The sequence below is a fragment of the Gossypium arboreum genome, chromosome 1 (genome assembly GCF_025698485.1).
Source record: "Gossypium arboreum isolate Shixiya-1 chromosome 1, ASM2569848v2, whole genome shotgun sequence".
NCBI lineage: Eukaryota > Viridiplantae > Streptophyta > Magnoliopsida > Malvales > Malvaceae > Gossypium > Gossypium arboreum.
The window spans coordinates 122293365-122313266 of NC_069070.1; the positions used below are offsets into that span (position 1 = coordinate 122293365).

At 33.6% G+C, this 19902-nt stretch overlaps 4 protein-coding genes across 5 annotated transcripts; 2 read left to right on the forward strand and 2 right to left on the reverse strand.

Annotated features, from left to right (window-relative positions):
• Positions 1–320: 320 nt before the first annotated feature.
• On the reverse strand, positions 321–3529 carry LOC108483791 (E3 ubiquitin ligase BIG BROTHER-related). Its single transcript, XM_017787371.2, has 7 exons — positions 3113–3529; positions 2687–3026; positions 2557–2603; positions 1073–1114; positions 875–996; positions 688–796; positions 321–564 (listed from the first exon to the last, which is right to left on the reverse strand). Exons 1-7 carry the CDS (start codon positions 3278–3280, stop codon positions 529–531), a joined length of 864 nt encoding a protein of 287 aa, XP_017642860.1. The 5' UTR covers positions 3281–3529; the 3' UTR covers positions 321–528.
• A 3752-nt stretch (positions 3530–7281) lies between these two features.
• On the forward strand, positions 7282–9325 carry LOC108483286 (prefoldin subunit 5). The gene is made up of 4 exons (XM_017786587.2): positions 7282–7678; positions 7797–7900; positions 8014–8091; positions 9014–9325. The coding sequence occupies exons 1-4, from the start codon at positions 7474–7476 to the stop codon at positions 9095–9097; spliced, it is 471 nt and encodes a 156-aa protein (XP_017642076.1). The 5' UTR covers positions 7282–7473; the 3' UTR covers positions 9098–9325.
• Positions 9326–10617: 1292 nt separating this feature from the next.
• LOC108483284 (uncharacterized) lies at positions 10618–14394 on the forward strand. Its single transcript, XM_017786586.2, has 6 exons — positions 10618–11002; positions 11086–11297; positions 12177–12494; positions 12637–12711; positions 12811–12885; positions 13560–14394. The coding sequence occupies exons 1-6, from the start codon at positions 10777–10779 to the stop codon at positions 14103–14105; spliced, it is 1452 nt and encodes a 483-aa protein (XP_017642075.1). The 5' UTR covers positions 10618–10776; the 3' UTR covers positions 14106–14394.
• A 222-nt stretch (positions 14395–14616) lies between these two features.
• On the reverse strand, positions 14617–19785 carry LOC108483749 (probable RNA helicase SDE3). Of its 2 annotated transcripts, XM_053031923.1 has the most exons (5): positions 19516–19785; positions 19364–19413; positions 17511–18371; positions 16722–16943; positions 14617–15743 (listed from the first exon to the last, which is right to left on the reverse strand). In XM_053031923.1, the coding sequence occupies exons 3-5, from the start codon at positions 18363–18365 to the stop codon at positions 14781–14783; spliced, it is 2040 nt and encodes a 679-aa protein (XP_052887883.1). In that variant the 5' UTR covers positions 18366–18371; positions 19364–19413; positions 19516–19785; the 3' UTR covers positions 14617–14780. The 2 variants fall into 2 exon arrangements, with proteins under 2 accessions (XP_052887883.1, XP_052887878.1); XM_053031918.1 differs by having other exon boundaries at positions 19364–19785.
• Between the last annotated feature and the right edge of the window lie 117 nt (positions 19786–19902).

Sequence of the window (19902 nt, forward strand, 5' to 3'; positions counted from 1 at the left end):
AACCAAACTGAAGCCTTAAATCTTAAAATTCAAGCTTAACCCATATTTTAAACAAACTTTTCTTTTTGTCTAAACCCTTTGATCTTTTTGTCTAAACCCTTTGAGCCTCATACCTTGTCCACATCCTTTCATATTTTGAGCAATGCGAGTTGTCCACATCCTTTCATATTTCGAGCAATTCTTCGAGTTTGGACAAGTAACCTAACTCATGAATAAGTCTACTCATGCCCATAGGATTGCAATTTTGAGCGCTTTTTTACCGGTGATGTTTCTTATATAGTCGGTGGACTGAACCGGTTTGACCAACTGGTCCAGTCCAATTTATATTCCATGTTTCCAATTTCATTATCAAAAAAAATATTTTTCTCTAAAAATACACAGCCAATGGCGTCATAAAAGACAGTAACCTAATTCCAAAGGTGGTTTCAACACAAAAGTTACGAAAGAGAACTGATACCAAATTATTTTCTTTCCCATACAAAAGAGAAGACACATTCTGCATATTAAAAACAAGCAGTCACGTCGCCATTAGGTCGAGACCTCGGCACTACAAACAGGGCAGACCTGCAACAAACACGGCAAAATACAAATTATTACATATGATGGGTTCATACAAAACAGTGTTCTAACATGTATACGACATGAATAAAACGGAAGGCGGTTAAAACGGGATATAAATAACCATACCTTGTTTATTTTCAACCAATTGTTTATGCACTCGGGATGATATGAATGTTTGCAAGAAAGAGCTGTTAAGGAGTCACCATCCTCGTAGTCTACACGGCAAATGACACACCTGAAAACAAGGGAACAGATTTAAAGATCGAGTGAAAAAGGTTCAGGCATAAGAAAAGAGTATGGCAATCGAACTTACGAATCATTGGTTCCAGTTTGACTATTTCCTGCCTTGTATATCAGTGAAGGCAAGGAGGCAATTGAATCAGCTGAAAGACCCCTGCTCTCGGTTCCAACTACCTCAGCGAGTGCAAGAAGTTCCTGAATGATGGAATTGAGCTTAGCAACAAAGCTTGAGCAAAATGTTAAAATAAGTCTAAGTTTCAAGACAACTTACCTCGTATGAAAGCTCATCGGGATCAACTTCCTCCCAAGTATCCTGCAAACACACGTCACTAAAAGACTGAAAACTTGAAATAAATCGAAATAATAAACCCCAGTAATAAAGGAAAAGAGAAAGAGGGAAGAAAATTCATGTTCTATCCGGAAATGTCAAGGTAATTTGAGAATTTGGATTCACTATTTCATGAAAATTAACTGTCAAATCTCATTAAGAGCAGTGTAAAGACTTGCTTCAATTCTCCAAAGGACTTGATAGCAAAGAATGAATACGGCATTAAGTAAAAATATAATCTAACAACGGGTCTCCAAGAAGAGAAATGTTGAGAACTTTAACATATGAACACTACAATGCTGAACCGATCACAACATGTTCCTCACCTTTCAAGCAGCGCAGATTTATAATTCTCAGCACCATTAATATGAAAAACCTCAACTGTTAAAAATACTTGATACAGGTTCTTTGTTCCAACATATCACCAGATCCCAATAAGAAACACCAAATAAGAATAGAAAACCATCAAGTAATATTATGTTTCCACATGTATTAGTGCAATTTTCATCCTTGTACAAATGTAGGAAAGTATGCAACCATCTAAGTTTATTATGCTTCTCCATATACTATTGCATTTCACATCCTTGTAGGCACGTAGGAAAATATGCAGCCATCTAAGTATTAACAAACACATATGCAAGCATGTCCAGATGATATAAAACACATAAATCAGTTCCTTTATTTCATTTTTCTTTCTCTGGCCAACAGTTAATCATTTCATTTAATAGCAAAGGGACAAAATACAATTAGACAAACAGATAAACAAATTCAAAGACGCAAACTACTTGCTCATTCCTCGTATGAAAATTGACAATATGCACCAAGTAAAACAAAAGCACCTTTCATAAAGGTAGGACAACCATAATTCCTGGTTAACTTGCTCTCCATAGCAAATACGACCAACAAACAAAAAATCCAACCACAATACACTTATGCTGCTCGGACTCTTCATTTTTCATAAAGCGCTTGTGTCCAACACATGTCTGACGCATATCTGGACATGGATATGAGAATATGACCCTCTAAGTAGTAAGTACATCGAGAAACTTAGAAAAAATTAAAATACTTGTCTCAGACATAGATTGGTATCCAACACTCACACCCAATCCCGAGTAACTTAAATAGTAGATACAAGTACAACTACATGGAGACTAAAGTCTAGATAACCTTAAACCAACCACTTTATATCAGTTCCAAATGCAATATCACACTTATGATAACTTCATATCACCATTCCGATAAAAGAAAGTTGCCAACAGAGTCATCTAGCAAAGAAGGTGAAATTGAGGACAATGATTTAAGATATCAATAAATAGCCTATGATTGCAAACTGTTTATTTGATTGAATTTTTTTCCACAAACCAACCTAAAGATTCATATGTAAGCACGGAACTTGAGTCAAGAATCATACTGACAATAATTTGTACCTGAGAGTTACCACCGTGTCCATGATCCTCTAAGGTAACAGTTCCTCCTGCAAATTAGTTAAACTTACGTAAACACTCATTTTTATATATTCGAACAATTAACAAGAATCCCATAGCAATTAACACTCACTATCATTAATCCCAGCTAAGGCCAACAATCTAGCAGCCACTTCTCTTTCTTCAGCATCCTGAAGTGCTCTAGCATAAGCCTCGTCACTCGAAAAATCAGCCGGATCGAGTTCAACACTCACGTCATTATCATCCTCACCATCCTCAGAATGACCATGAAAATCAAAGGCATCCACATCACCAGCATCAGTGCCATCATATTCCCCTTCATCATCATCGTCATCGGTATCGTCATGATCATGGAGATCATTGAAATCATCATCGTTTAAATAGCTTCCACCCTCCCAACTCCCATAATCACTTCCATCATTATTCATGCTAAGCATCATATATGCCCTTTCCTACGACAAATATACAATAATTTTTTTTTAAAAAAAAGAGAGGATAAATTCCACATAAATCCAAAAATGAAAAATAAAAAAAATACCTGTTCTTGGAGGGTTCGAGCAAGAGCGAGGTCAGCATCGACCTGGCTGAGATTAGTAAAAGGAGTTCTCGTCGATGACTGACGTTCTTCTTGTTTACTTTCACTGTTCAAATTATCGTTGTCGTTAACATTAGGGTTTGGGACTTGTTCCTTTTGTTCGGCCGACATTCTTTAGGCTTCCCTCCGCCGCCGATTTCCGGTTTGATATTCTTCGTTGGAGACTATTTTCTTTGATCGGAGAGAAACCCGCGGTTCACTAGATCGAACCGGAGGATAATTCAAGAATCTAAATTTAAAATGAAAGGGAAAAAGAAAAGGAATTATTGGAGAGAGCTGTCGTTGGGTGGAGTGTTTCTTTCGTTGTTTGTTTGGTTCTTTTTTTTTTTCCCCTTTGTTTTTATTTTAAAGGAAAAATAAACACTTAATAACGTTATAATAACAAAAAGGCTCAATTTACAAATTGCACCCTCAGGTATACATCTTTTCTCAATTTAGTACTTCAAAATTTTTTATCCGTTACCCAAATTATCCCAAATCTTACCACCGTTTAAAAAATTTATTAACCCTTCATATCATGCCACGTCACTATATTTTCTGATTTTATAAATAATATTCCCCGTCCCACCGTCCCTCTAGGCTCCCTCTCACCCACCACCGCTCTCCACTCCCTCTCCTTGTTTCTTATTGCAGGGATGCCAAGTAACTGCAATTTTCTTTGATAGGCATATATATCTGATATTAAACTTTGTTCTACTTTTAGAAGCAAGGAATCTATTTGTGTTCAATGATGATTGGAATCAAAACCAAACCAAAACAAACAACAGCAACAGCCTATGTGGGTGTTTCCTCCAGAGATCTTCCTCCACTTGCCCCGCCCTGTTGTCCTTAATTTCCTCAATCTTCTCACCACCAGTACCCTTCGGTTAAAACCAGCAATGATATATTTGTGTTGATAGAATGAAGAAGGCTTATCATCACTAAATTAGTTTGAAAGAATGCTTTCCCTTCTCTAATACAGTTGACGGATATCTGCATTCAAATTTATTACCCTCCATTAAATTATTCATAGATTTGTAAATATCCTGCTACTTAATTATCATTTCCTCTGATAGTAGTTTAACTGAAAATATAATATGTGCAGGTGCAGCTTTGAGAAAACTGGAAGAAAAGAAGGGACGGTGGGGGAGAGGGATAGGGAGGAGAGAGCTGTGGTGGGGGAGAGAGCCGAGAGGGACGAGGATGGGGGAGGGAATTATTTATTTATTCCTTAATATAATAGTTTTTAATTAATATTAATATAAAATTAAAAAAGATGCCAATGTGATACGATATGATTGGTAATGGTTTTTATTAAACAGGGTTAAGATTTTGGGTAACTGGGGTGATTAAGTACTATAAAAAAATTAATTATTAAATTGAAAAGAATATATAATTTAAGGTGTAGTTTATCAATTAAACCAAATAAAAATGATAATTAGGGTTTAATGGAGACAAATGAAAACTATAGTTAAATTTTAAAGCTCATACTCTTTTTTTGGTTGAAAATAACACTAAACTGTGATTACATCAAAACAACACTTAAGCCCGTCGAAGGATATTACAATCAGTTAACAATAATCCCTGAATAGATAATGGAGGTTCATCAAACACATATAAATTTATAAAGTCAGAATTCGCACATTTAACCTTATGATTTGCAACTTCATTATGTGCTATTGGAACATGACGAACATGTATCTTCTAATTTCTGCCTAAGAGACAGTGTAATAAACATAGCTCAGCCATCGAACTGTTAACAGCTCCATTTGCCAATAGAGATTCCATTAGAAGAGCATTGTTGCATTCCAACTCAACTTGTGTTGATCCTTATTCTCATGCTAAGCGAAGGCCCTCTAAAACAGCTCTAACTTCAAATTTAAAAGGCGCCTCCTTATCCGCCGCCATAAAAAAATCATATACCCAAGTAGCATCAGCATCTCTAATCACTCCTCCTATCGACGCAGACATATCATTCTTCGACACAACCGCATCTGTGTTAAGTTTCATCCATCCTCTCTCCAGTGGCGACCAACGGGATCTCATAATAGAAGGATTTGAAGTAACCAATTTTGAATAGTTTATTTTTTATTTAATTTTTTTTATACAAAAACTAGAATTACCTAACATTTAAATAGAAAATAAATGCGCTTCAACATGTTCGAACCCACTACCTCTTATATTGGCAACAATGATGATGCTAGTCGAACTAAAACTTAATAGAATTTATTTTAAAATATTTTAAATGTAATTTTATAAGAATATTTTATAATTAAATATTTGACATATCGAAACCAAGTAATTAGATGATAAAAATATATTATAGTACGATATGGATGAAAATTAATTATATAAAAATATATTAACAAATTTTTTATGTGATTAATTACTTCAACAAATTACTTATAATATATGGGTGTGTTTGAAAACAAGAGAGGTAATATAGTGTGCATTATCATATATATATATATATATATATATATATATATAATACATTAAAATTAAATTTTGATTGAGTGATAAATTTATTAATTTTTTAAATAAAAAGTTAAAATAGTATAATTTATTTTAAATAATCTTAATGCATAATTTGCCATCTAAGTTTGATATTTTTAATGTGGTACTTATGTTCATTTTTTAATATGGTACTTATATTTGACAAAAGTCATACATATTGGTACATGAAGATAACAATGTTAATTTTTTAAATTTTTTATACAATAATTAAAAATACGTATAACCCTTCCTCAACTCTTAAATTCGTGGATAAAACATGCTTAAACCTACATTAGCAACAATGCCGAGGCCAACCAAACTAAAACTCAATTGACAACTTTTTAGTATTTAACTTGGATTTTAGAGTTGATTTGATGTAAATTCATAATTGGTTGATATATTAGCAATTAACTTCTATTAAAAATCAACCTTAAAACGCAAATTAATTCACAATCCATCTGATTGTATTTGAAAAATTAAAAATTTACAATCAACACCACATTTATTCTATTGATAAAATCATGAAAAATTCAAACATAATAATATTAATAATTAAATTTAATTAAATCAACACTAAAACCTAATTACACTCTAAAAATTTAACATTGTTACCTTTGAATACCAAAAATAGTATAAAATTTATTCAAAATTTAAAATATTTCTAAAATGCAATTTTATATAATTTGGTTGTATTTTGAACTATATGAAACTTTTATATCAAATTGTTAATATTTTGAATGTGATTCACCAATATATACTTTATTTTAAGATACAATAATTTTTACTATTTTAAAAATAATATTTTAAAATTTCTAATATTTTTATATTTTTTCAATATTTTACAATTTCTAATATATATTTATATTTTTACAACATTTTAAAAATTCTAACATATTTTTAGAATTTATTTTAAAAATTATGTATTTTTATATTTACAATATTTGAACATTTTTCTGTCTTTTCCGGATGATAATCATTGTGAACGTGGTAAAAATTTTGTAATGACTTTTTATATATTATAAATATAAATAAATAAAATATCTATCATAAAAGTATTAATTTTAAGAGTAAACTATATTTATAGTTATTAAATTATTAGTAAATTTATGTTTTGACCATTTAACTTTAAAAATTATAAAATTATCATTAAATTATTTAAAAAAATTATTTAAGTCACTAAAATATTAAAATCTCTGCTATATGACTTTATTTGTTTGCATTGTTTATACCAATCGAAAGTTTTGCTTCCCTTCTCTTCTATTGTTTAGTATTTTCACGAAATAATTTTGAGTGTCACGAATCTACGAACTAAAATTTAAATAATTTTATTCTTTGATCCCAACATTGATTGTCATATTGATTAAATTCTAAATTATGTTATTCTACTTGTTGATAAGTATTTGTCAATTATATTGATCGCAAAATTATTATTTAGAATTTGCTAAATGAACTTTTCAAAATAAAAATTTACTAGCACAATGACTTAAATAAAAAAATTAAGTAATTCAGTGAATTAAATGAAACTTTTAAATAGTTCAGAATCAAACTATTACGATTTTAAGTTTAATGAGCAAAATGTAACTTACTAATAGTTTAATTCCTTAGGTAATTTATTATTTTTATATTAAATTAATATATGATGCTATAATAAGTTCATGATAATTTTAAAAAAAAATGAAAATATGAAATAGGGTTTGCCGGTTTGGGGAGATTAGGATTTAGATTTATTGATTTTTTTCGATTCCATTTTTGCATTCTCTATCTCTAGGTTTTACTACATAGAGAGAAAGGGGGACGATTAGCTTAAACAAAGAAAAAAAGCAAAAACAATGGCGTCGTCAAGAGGAGGAAGCCAACAAGTGATCAGATCGGGGGATATGGAGAAGATGAGCTTAGATCAGCTCAAAGCAGTCAAAGAACAAGCAGATATTGAAGTCAATCTCTTACAAGACAGTCTTAATAACATCCGCACCGCCACTGGCCGCCTCGAGAACGCCTCCGCCGCTCTCCACGACCTTTCCCTCCGCCCTCAAGGTCCGTCCACCATCCCGTCTCTTATCAATCATCTCCTTCATTTCCTTCTGTTAGTAATAAAATATCTTAATTGTCATATGTACACATATATATTGATTTTTTTTTTTTTGGGTTTTAGGGAAGAAAATGTTGGTTCCTCTCACTGCTTCCCTCTATGTTCCCGGTACACTCGACGATGCCGATAAGGTTCTCGTTGATATTGGCACTGGATACTTCGTTGAGGTCCCTATATAATTCTTTCCCCTATTTATTGCTTTCTTCAACGCTTGCAGTTTCTGCTGGAGTATGATCTAATTTGCCCTAATTGTTTTGTATTTTGATTTTTTTTTCTTCAGAAAACAATGGCTGAAGGCAAAGATTATTGCGAGCGTAAGATCAACTTACTGAAATCCAATTTCGATCAACTTATCGAGGTACCTTTACCTTCTTCTACCTTTAACTCATCATTTTTTGTTGGAAAGAAGCATATAACCCTATAAAGAGTTGATAGGTACTTGTTAGTTCCTGTTTTTGGTAAAAAGATACATAGATAAAGGGTTTTGCAGATATTGAGATTCGAATTGTGACCTGCTAGATAGTGAATGCATGAGTTAACTGGATTAAGTCTGGGTTAATGAGTTTTTGTTTGTTAGTTGTTTACCTAGATTTTATTGTTTTAAAACTTATTTGATTGTGGCTTTCTCTTCTGATTTGTTCTGTTTCGTTCACGTGCACATGGATATGTCTTTGTAATTTCTCATTGCAGGATGGTACTAATTAAGTTTCTCTGGCATTCGAATCTTTTAGACGTGTTAGTTATCACCTCTTAAAGGTGGATGTATGAACTAACTGGTCTAAGTCTGGGCTCATTGGTACTTGTTTGTTACTTGTTACCTAGATTTGATTGCTAATTAAGGGTCTTTCACATTCGAATCCTAGACTTGCTAGATATCACCTCGTATAGGTGGAAGCATGAACTAATTGGACCAAGTCCAGATTCATTGATACTTGTTTGTTAGTTGTTCACTAGATTTGATTGCTTTAAAGCTTCTGAAATTAGGAAGGATCACTCTTCCTTCTGATTAATCTTGTGTCATACATGTCCACGTGGATACATCTTTGTAATTTCTGATTGCGGAATGATACTGATTAAGGTTCTCTTGGGGTAAAGGAATAAATGTATCGAAAACTAAAAAAAAAAGGGAAAAAATAGTTCATTAGGTTGAGATGGATTTCCTTCAATATTGGTGCCAACTTTTGGCAAACAAGATTAAATTTCCTTTGTTCTTTGAATGTTTGTTGATTGTTAAGGATCCCTTTCTGTTTTGGTAACGAAACTTGTAATTTATAATGTAGGTTGCATCTAAGAAGAAAACACTAGCCGATGAAGCTGGACTTATTTTACAAGCAAAATTGAAGCAGTCATCTCCTTCGAGTTAGGAATTGCGTGACCTCATAATCATCTCATTATCATTAAGTTCTTAAGGGTTGCTTAGAACTTTATTGCACTTGATGTCAAACTTTATCTTCTTAAAGCTTTCGTTTTTGATGAAGGGTAGGGACAATGATCTTTCCGGTTGGTAATTTAAAGAGATTAATGTTGTTGTTTAGAGTTGCATTATACTTCCAACAAATTTATAAATGCTCTATTCAAGCTATGTTGTGGTAGCTGACTGTTTTCCTAGAAAATGAGAAAGGATCATAGGGGAAGTTGCGGCAGCCAATTCTCTATCTCTTTTTCTTCTGATACCAGCGGATTACAACACAAACATGGTAGGCCTTTCCCACTTTTCCGCTCCGTGTCTGACTCACATTGATAGATGATTTTGTAAGGTTTAGACCTAAACCGAGGCATACGGTCTGTTGTTTGATTTATTTGTATCTGATTGATCTTTTAGATTTCTAGTATTTGTATTTGACACTTTTGTTAGGGACGTGTCTGAGCGATGGACACGGATATGGTCTTTGACACAGTAAAATATGTGTTGGACATGTCAAAAGGTAAAAGTAAAATCAAACGTGATCAATACATGATCAACGAGCTCATCCCCCTCCCTCCCGGAAAAGAAAAGTGGAATCAGCAGCGAGTATTTTGATATTGAACCTTTTAATATTTCCGGTGCTGCCGAGTCTCTATATTGTTGTATCCGTATTTTGTGTTCGTATCCGTATTATTTTCAAGCGATTGAGGCCGATATTTTGAGCCGAATTTTGCTGCTCGCCTCAAATTATTAGCTATCAGCTATCTTTGAATTTTTTTTATTAATATTGGGTGGGTTGTGTAATTTTAAAATTCTAAAACTAATTTATCCAAAAGTGGAAATGATATATTTTATTTTATTTATTTTTAATTATTTGGATTTTTAACTAATGTTGGGTGGGTTGTATAATGTTAAAAACTTAAAATTTTAGAAATTAATTTATCCATAAATGGAATGATATAATTTGTTTGTTTTTTAATTAAGTATACGATTTGTTTTGTTGATTTTTTATTATAAAAATAGCAAATTGATGAATAAATATGTTAAAATTAATTCAAATCATATTAAATAAATTATATCGTACTTATTGTAATATTTTTATATTTGTTAATCATATATGTTTTATATTTATTACATTAATTTGATGTTTTATTGATCATATCCAAATTATAACACCAAAAATATTAAGTCTAAATTGAGAAATTAGTTTTTCTATTTTAATTTGTCAAAATTTAGTCATCATATTCTATGTTTACTACACAAATTGTTGAGCTATTTATTTTTTCTAATATTTTACGTATAAATGGTTGAGTTGTTGATTTTCAAGATGGCAATTTAATATTACGGTTTAACAGTATCGCCCAATTGGATTAGGATCATATTCTGCTAAATTAAAACAGGATGACTAAATTCTTAATTTTCATGAAGTAGAGGGGTAAAATTCAAAATTGAGCCAAAATGGTACAATGCCTCTTCATGGGTTTTTTACGTGATTGAAACGGCACCGTTTTTGTAAGTTAAAGGTTGACATGAAAAAGAGGGTTTTGGGTTTAAGCTTACAGCCATTTTAGCCCTTCCCTTTATTTTGCTTTAATCTCACCTTCGTCTTCCTTGAGCTTTCTTCTCCAAACACAACCGATGTGGTACCTATGCGTATTTTACCACAGGCTTCTTGATTATAGAAAACCCGAATTCGAGTCTTTGGCCGATCTTTTCGGAGCTTTCGGTGAGAAACGGAGCTCCGATTTCAATACCCAAGACAAGGTTTTACAATGGCGGCTTCCTAAACATCACCACCCCGATTCCCCCTTCCATTTCGTTCATTTACCTTCCGAAGACGTCGCTAGGAACATTGCGAACCGAAGTAAAATAATATTATTCCCTTTTATTTATTGAAATTGGATTTTGATTTTTGAAATCTGAGATTTGTTTTTTTTTTTTTTTTAGGTATACTTGTGAAAGGAATTTATGAACTTTGGGGTGAAGGAAATGACTTTGAGGAGCTTGAAGAGGCCGTGAAAAGTTATCCAGATGAACGGAAGTTACCATATTTGGAGTCTGAAAGTACGTTTAAGGTTACTGTTGATAGTTTTGGGAAAGTATTGAGTCTTCAGGAACAGAATGAACGGATTCAAGGGCTTTCCTATATTCCTTTCAAGGTTTGATTAATCAGTTTATTTATAAAATGTTAATGCATAATAGTGATGAGCTTGAGCTTAACTTGAAATCAATGTCGTGAAGCTTGATTCGAGATAAAGATGCTCGAGCTTTGCTTAATAGGAGCTAGTAAAAATTAAGTGTAATTCTCATAGTTCAATCGTTTGTGCTTGGATTTGCGAATTATTTGAGTTCACTGTTAGATACTTGAGTTCAATCTGCTTGATAGCTAGAACTCGATTGGAAGATGATCAGGTTGGATTTGAATTATTTTTACCCTGACCCTAATATCTTGCTAGTAGGAGTGTAATTGAGCTGAGCTTGAATACTGACAAGCTCGAGCTCCATTCAAAATTCGGATCTAAATACTTGGCTCAAGCTTGATCAGACATCTAATTTTAAGCTCGAGCTTGGCTTGAGATATAATCGAGCTTTGTACTCAAGCTCAATTAAGCTCGTACATATTCAAGCTCGAGCTCGGCTGAATATTAAGCTTAGGGTTGATAATGTATATTAAGGATAATAACATAATCTAATAATATAAAATATTAAAAATATATATTAAAAATGAAAAGCTCAATAAGGCTCGTGAGCCATTATTATTGAACTCAAATTCAGTTCAATTGATAACTTGAGCTCGGCTCGAGAATTACCAAATCAAGTTCGAGTTTTTTTCGAGTAGAACTTGAGTAGCTTGCGAGCATCAGTTTCTCAATTACACCCCTGCTTGTTGGTACTAGTGTGGCTTGCATCCAAGCATGTAAGAGAAGGAAAAAATTGTTATATTTTGGAAATGAGAAGAAGAATTGGAATAGCTTGTATCTGTAAATTTTTTATAATGGGTTTCTAAGTTCTAACACTAAATCGACATGTTTTTGCAGGGTCGAGTTAATTTAAAGAACCCAGATCACAATTTTTGGCTAATGGAAACTGATGAAAATGAGACTAATAATGGACTTCCACCGGTTGTTAAAAGGAGAATATTCTTTGGTAGGGAAATTGGTGGAGCTGACAGGAAACTTATACCATTGTATCAATTGAAAACCCGAAATTATCTTGGACCAACAGCAATGGATGCGGAAATGGCTTTCTTAATGGCTAATCAAGCTCAGGCTGCACCTGGGAAACTTGTTTATGACCCTTTCGTTGGCACTGGGAGTATTCTTGTTTCTGCTGCTCACTTTGGAGCAATGACAATGGTATTGCATTTTCTCAATTTAGTCCAACATATTCATTCATTCATTCATTGAATCAATCAATCAATGACTTTCTTTTGGAAATCATATGACGAACATTTGTGCAGTAACTTTGGTCTATTGACAACTTCTTGGATTTGTTCAGGGTGCAGATATCGACATCAGAGTAGTTCGTGATGGACGTGGCCCTGATTGTAATGTCTGGAGTAACTTCAAACAGGTGAATGTGCCACATAATAAGCAATTCATCTTTTTGTTTTTGGTTTTTATCTACCTGCAATAGATGTGCTTGAATATATATTTATTTGCTGCATTGTAGTATGGATTACCGATGCCAATTGGTTTGTTGAGGGCAGATAACAACCTTCCTCCTTGGCGCCCTGGATTAAAGGAGGTAATTTCTTGTATGATTGCTTGCTGTTAAATATGCTAGTGTATTTTTGAGGGTTAAATCATTATTTGGGGCCTAAACTTGGCAACTATTTTCACATTGGGATCTAAATTTTTTTTTGGTCTAAGTTAGGCTTTGAACTTGGCAATTGTTCCTACATTCGGGCATGAATTAGGGAATTTTTACCACATTGGGACTTGAACTTTTTTCTTGTCCAAGTTAGTCCCTGAACTTGGCAATTGTTCTCATATCCGAGGCTTGAACTTGGCAGCTATTCCCACATTGGAGCTTGAGCTTTATGGTTTTCAAGGGCTAACTTGGACAAAAAAAAAATTTTAGCCCAAATGTGGGAACAATTGCCAAGTTCAAGGCCTAAATTGGACAAAAAAGGTTCAGGCTCTAAAATGAGAAAAGTTGCCAAGATCAGGCCCCCAAAAATGATATAACCCTATTTTTAATTGTTTTGAATTCGTAGGTCTTCTTTGATCAACATTTTTCTTAATTCTTTTGAGCTCAATAAGTCTTCGTGGTATTGTTTTGATCGAAAAACACTAACACACATGAACGGGTGCTTAGAGAGGATCATTTGAACTTTTATAAGAGATTATTTTGGTTTGTTTATAGTCGCCTCTTCCATGTGTCTTTGATTATAAGTATCCTTTCTTGCTTTTGCATAGGTGTTTGATGCGATAATCTGTGATCCCCCGTACGGTGTTCGGGCCGGTGGACGTAAGTCTGGTGGTCGAAAATTGCTCAAGGGGATTGTTGGCCCTTACACTGTCCCTGATGAAAAAAGGGCAGACCATATACCATCAACTGCAGCTTATACCCTAGTTGAGTGTGTCCATGACTTGCTTGACCTTGCTGCTAGGATGCTCGTAATGGGTGGCAGGCTCGTATTCTTCTATCCTGTGTTGAGAGAAGATGGTTCTGTAGAAACCCATTTCCCGGAACATCCGTGTTTTAAGTTAGTTGCCACTTCCGAACAGATGCTCAGCTCACGATACAGTCGTGTTTTACTCACTATGGTAAAGACATCTTTATACACGGAGGAACTCGCTTTGGCAGCTAGGATAAAACATTTGGAATTCAGGGAGAATCATCTCAAATGGTTAGAAAATGGTAATCTTCACTCTTTGGTTTTCAGTCCAGCAGATGCCGAATCTGGTGATTCAAAAGTAAGTAAAGAATCAAAACCGAAATATAGAGGGAAATATGTCTAGTCTTGCTAATGTTTTGAGTTGATTAATAGGTTTATGAACTCTTTTAGATATTATGGTTACTAATCTGTCATTCGTATTTTATTCCGAATGATTGATGAAATTTTCATCGATGAAGGTCTTTAGACTGCAACTTTATATGTTGTGAGAGAGTAGGATAAGTATTTAAAAATGAAACATCACACAATTTCACGACACCTTTTTTAATTTTTTAGCCTCTTGTAGTCTTGGATTTTTCTTTTTTGGCTAACCTGTTCATTTGTTGTAAATGAACTGAGTTTGAAAGAACAAATTTATGTTTATGTTCGTTTGTTTATTTTTAAGTTTGTATATGTTTGGTTCATGTCTGTTAATAGTTTCAAATCGATATTCATGTTCATTTGTTTAAGTTAAACGAATATATTCGTTAGCTTATAGCTGAATACGTTCACGAATGTTTATGAATTAAAAATCATAAATAAACATCCATTAATTTTTAGATATAAAATAATCAATATAAATATTAATAATCATATTATAAATAAATAATATAAACACTAAAAAAAAAACAAATTTGTTAATATACAATAAAAGAGTTTTAACTGAGCTTTAAAGGAACATAAATGAGCTTGTTAATGAGAATAACTAAACAAGCTTTGTTCATGACTTGTTAATTGAACGCTTTGTTCATTTACAGCCCTAAAGTGATCGGTCCTTAAGCTGTGCAATGAACATTGGGTCATCATTCTTGAATGGACTAAGCTTGCAAAGCCTTTCGAAGTATGATATTCTCAATCCCTTCTCCCTAGCAATATCTGAACGGACAGTGCTTGAACAATTTCCGGGTGCACCGGTAATTATCACGGTTGTACTGTCATCAGCAAAGTTAGCCAAAGCCACCAGTGTCTCTGGTTCGGTACTTGAAGAAGCATCCACCAAAAAGATATGGCTAAAATGTCCGGCAGATATGCCGGCATTGTACAGCCGATAACTACTTGTAAAAGTTGAAAATATGACTCGGAATTCCCTTAGTTCATGGAGCGAAGGACAACTGAAACATTTGGTATCCCTTTTGTAAAGGCAAGACGGAAGAATATCGATAGGAACCCCCTCTATCTCCCTGAATGCAGCATTGGCTCTGAAGATATCAGATGCTGGAATGTCTATTTTCAAGCTTCTCGTTAGCACATCACATGTGCTATTTATAGGTGCGCAGACAAGGATTTTAGATTGCGGGTGACGTCGATAAATTTGCAGCACTGCTTCTTTAACAACTAGTCCAGTTCTTGAAAGTTGCTTTGAAATGGATTCGGAATTACCGTTGAAAGTTGCACAGAGAGGACCCTTTACTAGAAATGGTGGAGGGGCTCGGATGTTCAAAATACGATGAACTGCAGACTTTTCATCTAGATTGAGATTATGGTCATAAAGGTTATAATATTCCGAGTTATGCATGGAATGTTGGGAGAAAGAATTAGGGAAAAGAAACTTTCCTATTAATGAAGCGGACACTGCTGCGATCGCTTGGTGAGCCCTTTTCAAACATACTCTGTTGAACGAGAAACTAATATTATATCTGCAGGTTGAATGATGCTGAGAATGAAACTCCTCTCCGAATTCGACTAGTATGGTCGTGCTCTTCACAACCCGATACAAAACACCCTGCAACAACAACACAACAATGTAACAAAGTGGAAAGAAAAGATTAAGACCTTTCACACTTCGAACTTCGACTACATGATGGAATCAATGAAAACCATATCATCGCACACTTGAGGTACGAGAATTTTGAACTTTGCACATCACCATCAAAAAATTTTGCAGACTTACGTCAAATCACGAGGATTTCCCAGAACTTTGCATGAGACATTTGGTTGAATGACATGATATTCTTGTTGTTCAGCAGGGTAGAGTTAATAGTTCCATGAAATCATCCATATAAATATATTATTATTAATCTAGACTATGCAACAAATGCAAAATGCTAAGATGCCCTAAATTAGTCATTGTATTATAGGGAGCAGATCAAATTAATCCTTCTAGTGTTAAATGGATCAATTTAGTCCTTATACTATTAAAAAGAATCAAATAGGTCCAAATTGTATCAGAATTAACATTTACGGTTTAAAAAATGTCTGGAGATTTTTTTTTTTCAATTGCAGTTTAATTTCAAATAAAAGATTTCATTTACAAAACTTTTAAAATATTAACTCTGTTAAATGGTAAATGTTAACTCTATTTGATTTTTGGTTTCATTTGATTCTTTTTAATAGTAAAGGGACTAAATTGATCCATTTAATAATAAAGGGACTAATTTGATAAAGTTCCTATAATAGAGAGATCTCTGAAATACATTCACCCCCCAAATATTCACTTGATAGACAAGCTAGCCAGGGTGCTGCAAAATTAACTCTTAAATGCACTGTTTGTTGAACCCTATGTTACTCCAACATTTTTCTTGAAGTACCAATGTTCGATACCAATATGGAAAGCATATCCGGACCTATAGTATCCTCCAAAGATTCTCCAAACACATGGAATCTTGGAATAAAGTTGAGCTCATATGCACCATGCTATAATAAGGTATCATGTTAGATATTATGGTACATGCATGATCATGCAAAGAGTAAGAGTCGAAACCTGAAATGGTTCGGTTTCTTTGCCTACACGTTTTGCAAAGACGAAGTCCCTTGACAGAAGAAATGGCCGTGTCATAGAAAGAGAATCCACCTTAAATACTGCAAAAGTTTTATCATCCATCTTTTTACTTGCTTTCGAATGCTTGTTTTTTCCTGACTTTTGATAGATTGTTGCTGAATGCAACTCCATGGATACATTCTCCAACTCAAAACTGCTCCATTTCTGTTTCAGAGGGGGAAAAAAAGCATTCATTAGTTTCTAGTTATGCTGTTCCCAGTTTCCATTTTTTTTCGAGTTTACTTGTCCATCACGTCAGTGAACAATGTTCTTAGATTAGATAACAGTCATTGCCAAAAGCATTCTCCCTTTTTGTTTTTCTTGCACTATCCGTTCCAACACCCGGGTCTACCCATATTTGAAAATTGGGGTATAGAGATGAATTTCTGATAAAAGTATCAGGGAGGCCATTGTATTAGTAGTCTGGTTAAATCAAAGAGCAAATTGGTTCTATAAAAAATTTAATCCATTTTTACTCATAAAAATGGATCATTGTACGTCGACATGAGGCACTTATGGCACGCTATGTGTAACTGTTTGATTCTTCCATCAAATTTTAACTGAAAAAACTAATTTGCTCTTTGATTCAACATACACAAAATAATTTGCTCATTTTTTTAGTAAAAAAGATAGAATATGATTTAAATCAAATCCGATCAAGCCCATTGTAAGTTTTTATCACATTGTACTTCATACATCATTGCTTAATTAAAGGCAAACCTATCTCATTACCTCAATATAGGAATCCTCAGCATATAGAAGGGCTGCAAAGAAATCCTGATATGTAGAGGCAGACAATGGTTTTTTCAAAACTTCAGGCACAATGTCTCTCTTGATTAAATCCTCGATATCCTTTGGAATCATGTAAATCGGTAACATATCCTTTGGATCGACTGTTTTGTACTTTCCTTTCCCTAGTTCCGATAGAGTTGGCTTAAGGGATGGACTTGGCTTAGAAGACGATGAAGAGCGTTTCGGAGACGGTGTGGTTGATTTAGGTGGTGTCAGTCCTTTAGGTGATGGAGATGGTTTTTCGGCTGTGAATGACATTTTAAATGATGGAAGCGGACTAGGAGGATATAGAATCGGCTTAATCGGTAATGTATCCTCTGGATTGAGTGTTTTGTACTTTCCTTTCCCTAGTTCTGATAGAGTTGGCTTAAGGGATGGACTTGGCTTAAAAGACGATGAAGAGGGTTTCAGAGACGGTGTGGTTGGTTTAGGTGGTGTCAATCCTTTAGGTGATGGAGATGGTTTCTGGGCCGTAAATGATGTTTCAAATGATGGCAGCAGACTAGGAGGATATAGAACTGGCTTAACCGAGGACTGAGATGGTTTGGTTGAAGTTGTAGATGAATGAATCTTATATAGCCACTCATTTCCTGGTGATGAATTCAGGGATGAACTTGGGTAACTCCAAGTTTGGGAACTACGATACGATTCATCTATGGAGGAACTACGATGATAAGTGTTATAAGTCGAAGTTCGACTAAAAGGATCTCTCAAAGAAGTTCGGTTATCAATAATCCCAATATCCTCGTCTTCACAACACAGAATACACTTCAAAATCTCAAGAAAACAAGACATTTTCTCCTGCAATCAAAAGGCATAATACACTTTAAACAATGTTCCAGATGTTTGAAGAAATGTCTCAAAGAACATGCTTCTCTACTCTACACATCAAAGAGTATAATTTCTTTTTAGTTAAATTCTGCTATTAATTCCTATACTTTATGAAAATTGTAGATTTAATCTTTATATTTTAATTTTATTTTATTTAATCCTTATACTTTTTCGAATTATACAATTTCAGTCATCATCAATTAGAGCTGATCATGGGCCGAGCCAGGCCTCAACCGAATTTTGGACCCATTTTCTAGGCCCAAGCTCAACTCGGATTATAGATGCTAAACCCGAGCCCATATCTTTAAATTAAATTTAAATAAAAATGGTATTAATTAAATAATAATTTAAATAGAATGAAATTATATTTAAGGATCCCAGATGATAGTCCAGTCCAAACCTAATCCATCCACAAATTTAATAAAAATTGTGAGGTTCATGATTATTATCAAATAAATATAAAAGCAATTATTCTAAAAGCAAATAGGAGAGGCGTCAACTATCAAGGAGTCAAATTTTGGAAAATTCAAAATAAACAGAATGGGATGCATATTATATTGACATTGATCAAACTGGTACTAGTCGTATACAACATATTATATTGACAGTCAGTTTGCTCAACAAGGAGTTTCACTGATAAAAGGATCATTAAGAAGCTTTTGGTCTGCTTGCATGAAAATTGTGTCAAAAATTTCACTTCGAGAAATATATTAGAATGATTCATTTAGAGAATACCGACTAAATATACAACTACATGCATAGTACAATACTAACCATGGAAATTTAACTACTAAAAAATATAGAGATTAAAATTGATCAATTCGAAAAGTGTAAGATTAAATTCACAATTTTTACAAAGTATAGGGACTAATAACAGAATCTACTATTAAAAAAAACCTATAGTAATCGAAAAAAGTGGAATAAAAAAGAAGAGAAAAGAGTGAGAATGTCGGAATTTTTACCTAGAATCTGGTTTTTGCCACTTTCTTGATCGAATCGACTGAGTGGTTCCCTATGTTTCCATAAACCCGGATTCCATGATCGCTTTAGTTTATGGTCTCTCAAAACAGAGAACTTAAAATCTAAAGCAAAAATAGCGCGTCGGAATTTTTACCTAGAATCTGGTTTTTGCCACTTTCTTGATCGAATCGACTGAGTGGTTCCCTATGTTTCCATAAACCCGGATTCCATGATCGCTTTAGTTTATGGTCTCTCAAAACAGAGAACTTAAAATCTAAAGCAAAAATAGCGCATCGAAAATGGAAATGAAACCAAAGGAAAAGAATTGACGAAAAGGCTTGCTTTTTGCTTTGCTTAAGCAAAGCAAGAGGATTTGGTATTGAGACTTTGTGGGAAAAGACATTTTTGGCTATTTTACCCATTTGACCACAAAAGAATAATATTTATAAAAATAACCCTAATTTTAAAACGTTCATTCAAATAAACTGAAATGAACAGTAAAATTAATTTATGAGAACTAGATGGCCAGCACCATTAGTTT

Excerpts from the sequence above, each read along its gene's own strand:
- LOC108483791 (XM_017787371.2), bottom strand. The coding sequence starts at position 3,280 with ATGTCGGCCGAACAAAAGGAACAAGTCCCAAACCCTAATGTTAACGAC. Across the intron at positions 3,027-3,112 it reads CTCGAACCCTCCAAGAACAG|GAAAGGGCATATATGATGCT; the intron begins GTATTTTTTTTA and ends TATTTGTCGTAG. Across the intron at positions 2,604-2,686 it reads CTTAGCTGGGATTAATGATA|GAGGAACTGTTACCTTAGAG; the intron begins GTGAGTGTTAAT and ends ACTAATTTGCAG.
- LOC108483284 (XM_017786586.2), top strand. The coding sequence starts at position 10,777 with ATGTGGTACCTATGCGTATTTTACCACAGGCTTCTTGATTATAGAAAA. Across the intron at positions 11,003-11,085 it reads TAGGAACATTGCGAACCGAA|GTATACTTGTGAAAGGAATT; the intron begins GTAAAATAATAT and ends TTTTTTTTTTAG. Across the intron at positions 11,298-12,176 it reads TTTCCTATATTCCTTTCAAG|GGTCGAGTTAATTTAAAGAA; the intron begins GTTTGATTAATC and ends ATGTTTTTGCAG.
- LOC108483286 (XM_017786587.2), top strand. The coding sequence starts at position 7,474 with ATGGCGTCGTCAAGAGGAGGAAGCCAACAAGTGATCAGATCGGGGGAT. Across the intron at positions 7,901-8,013 it reads GCACTGGATACTTCGTTGAG|AAAACAATGGCTGAAGGCAA; the intron begins GTCCCTATATAA and ends TTTTTTCTTCAG. Across the intron at positions 8,092-9,013 it reads ATTTCGATCAACTTATCGAG|GTTGCATCTAAGAAGAAAAC; the intron begins GTACCTTTACCT and ends TTTATAATGTAG.
- LOC108483749 (XM_053031923.1), bottom strand. The coding sequence starts at position 18,365 with ATGTCTTGTTTTCTTGAGATTTTGAAGTGTATTCTGTGTTGTGAAGAC. Across the intron at positions 16,944-17,510 it reads CTGAGGATTCCTATATTGAG|AAATGGAGCAGTTTTGAGTT; the intron begins GTAATGAGATAG and ends CCTCTGAAACAG. Across the intron at positions 15,744-16,721 it reads AAGAAACCGAACCATTTCAG|GGTGTTTTGTATCGGGTTGT; the intron begins GTTTCGACTCTT and ends TTGTTGTTGCAG.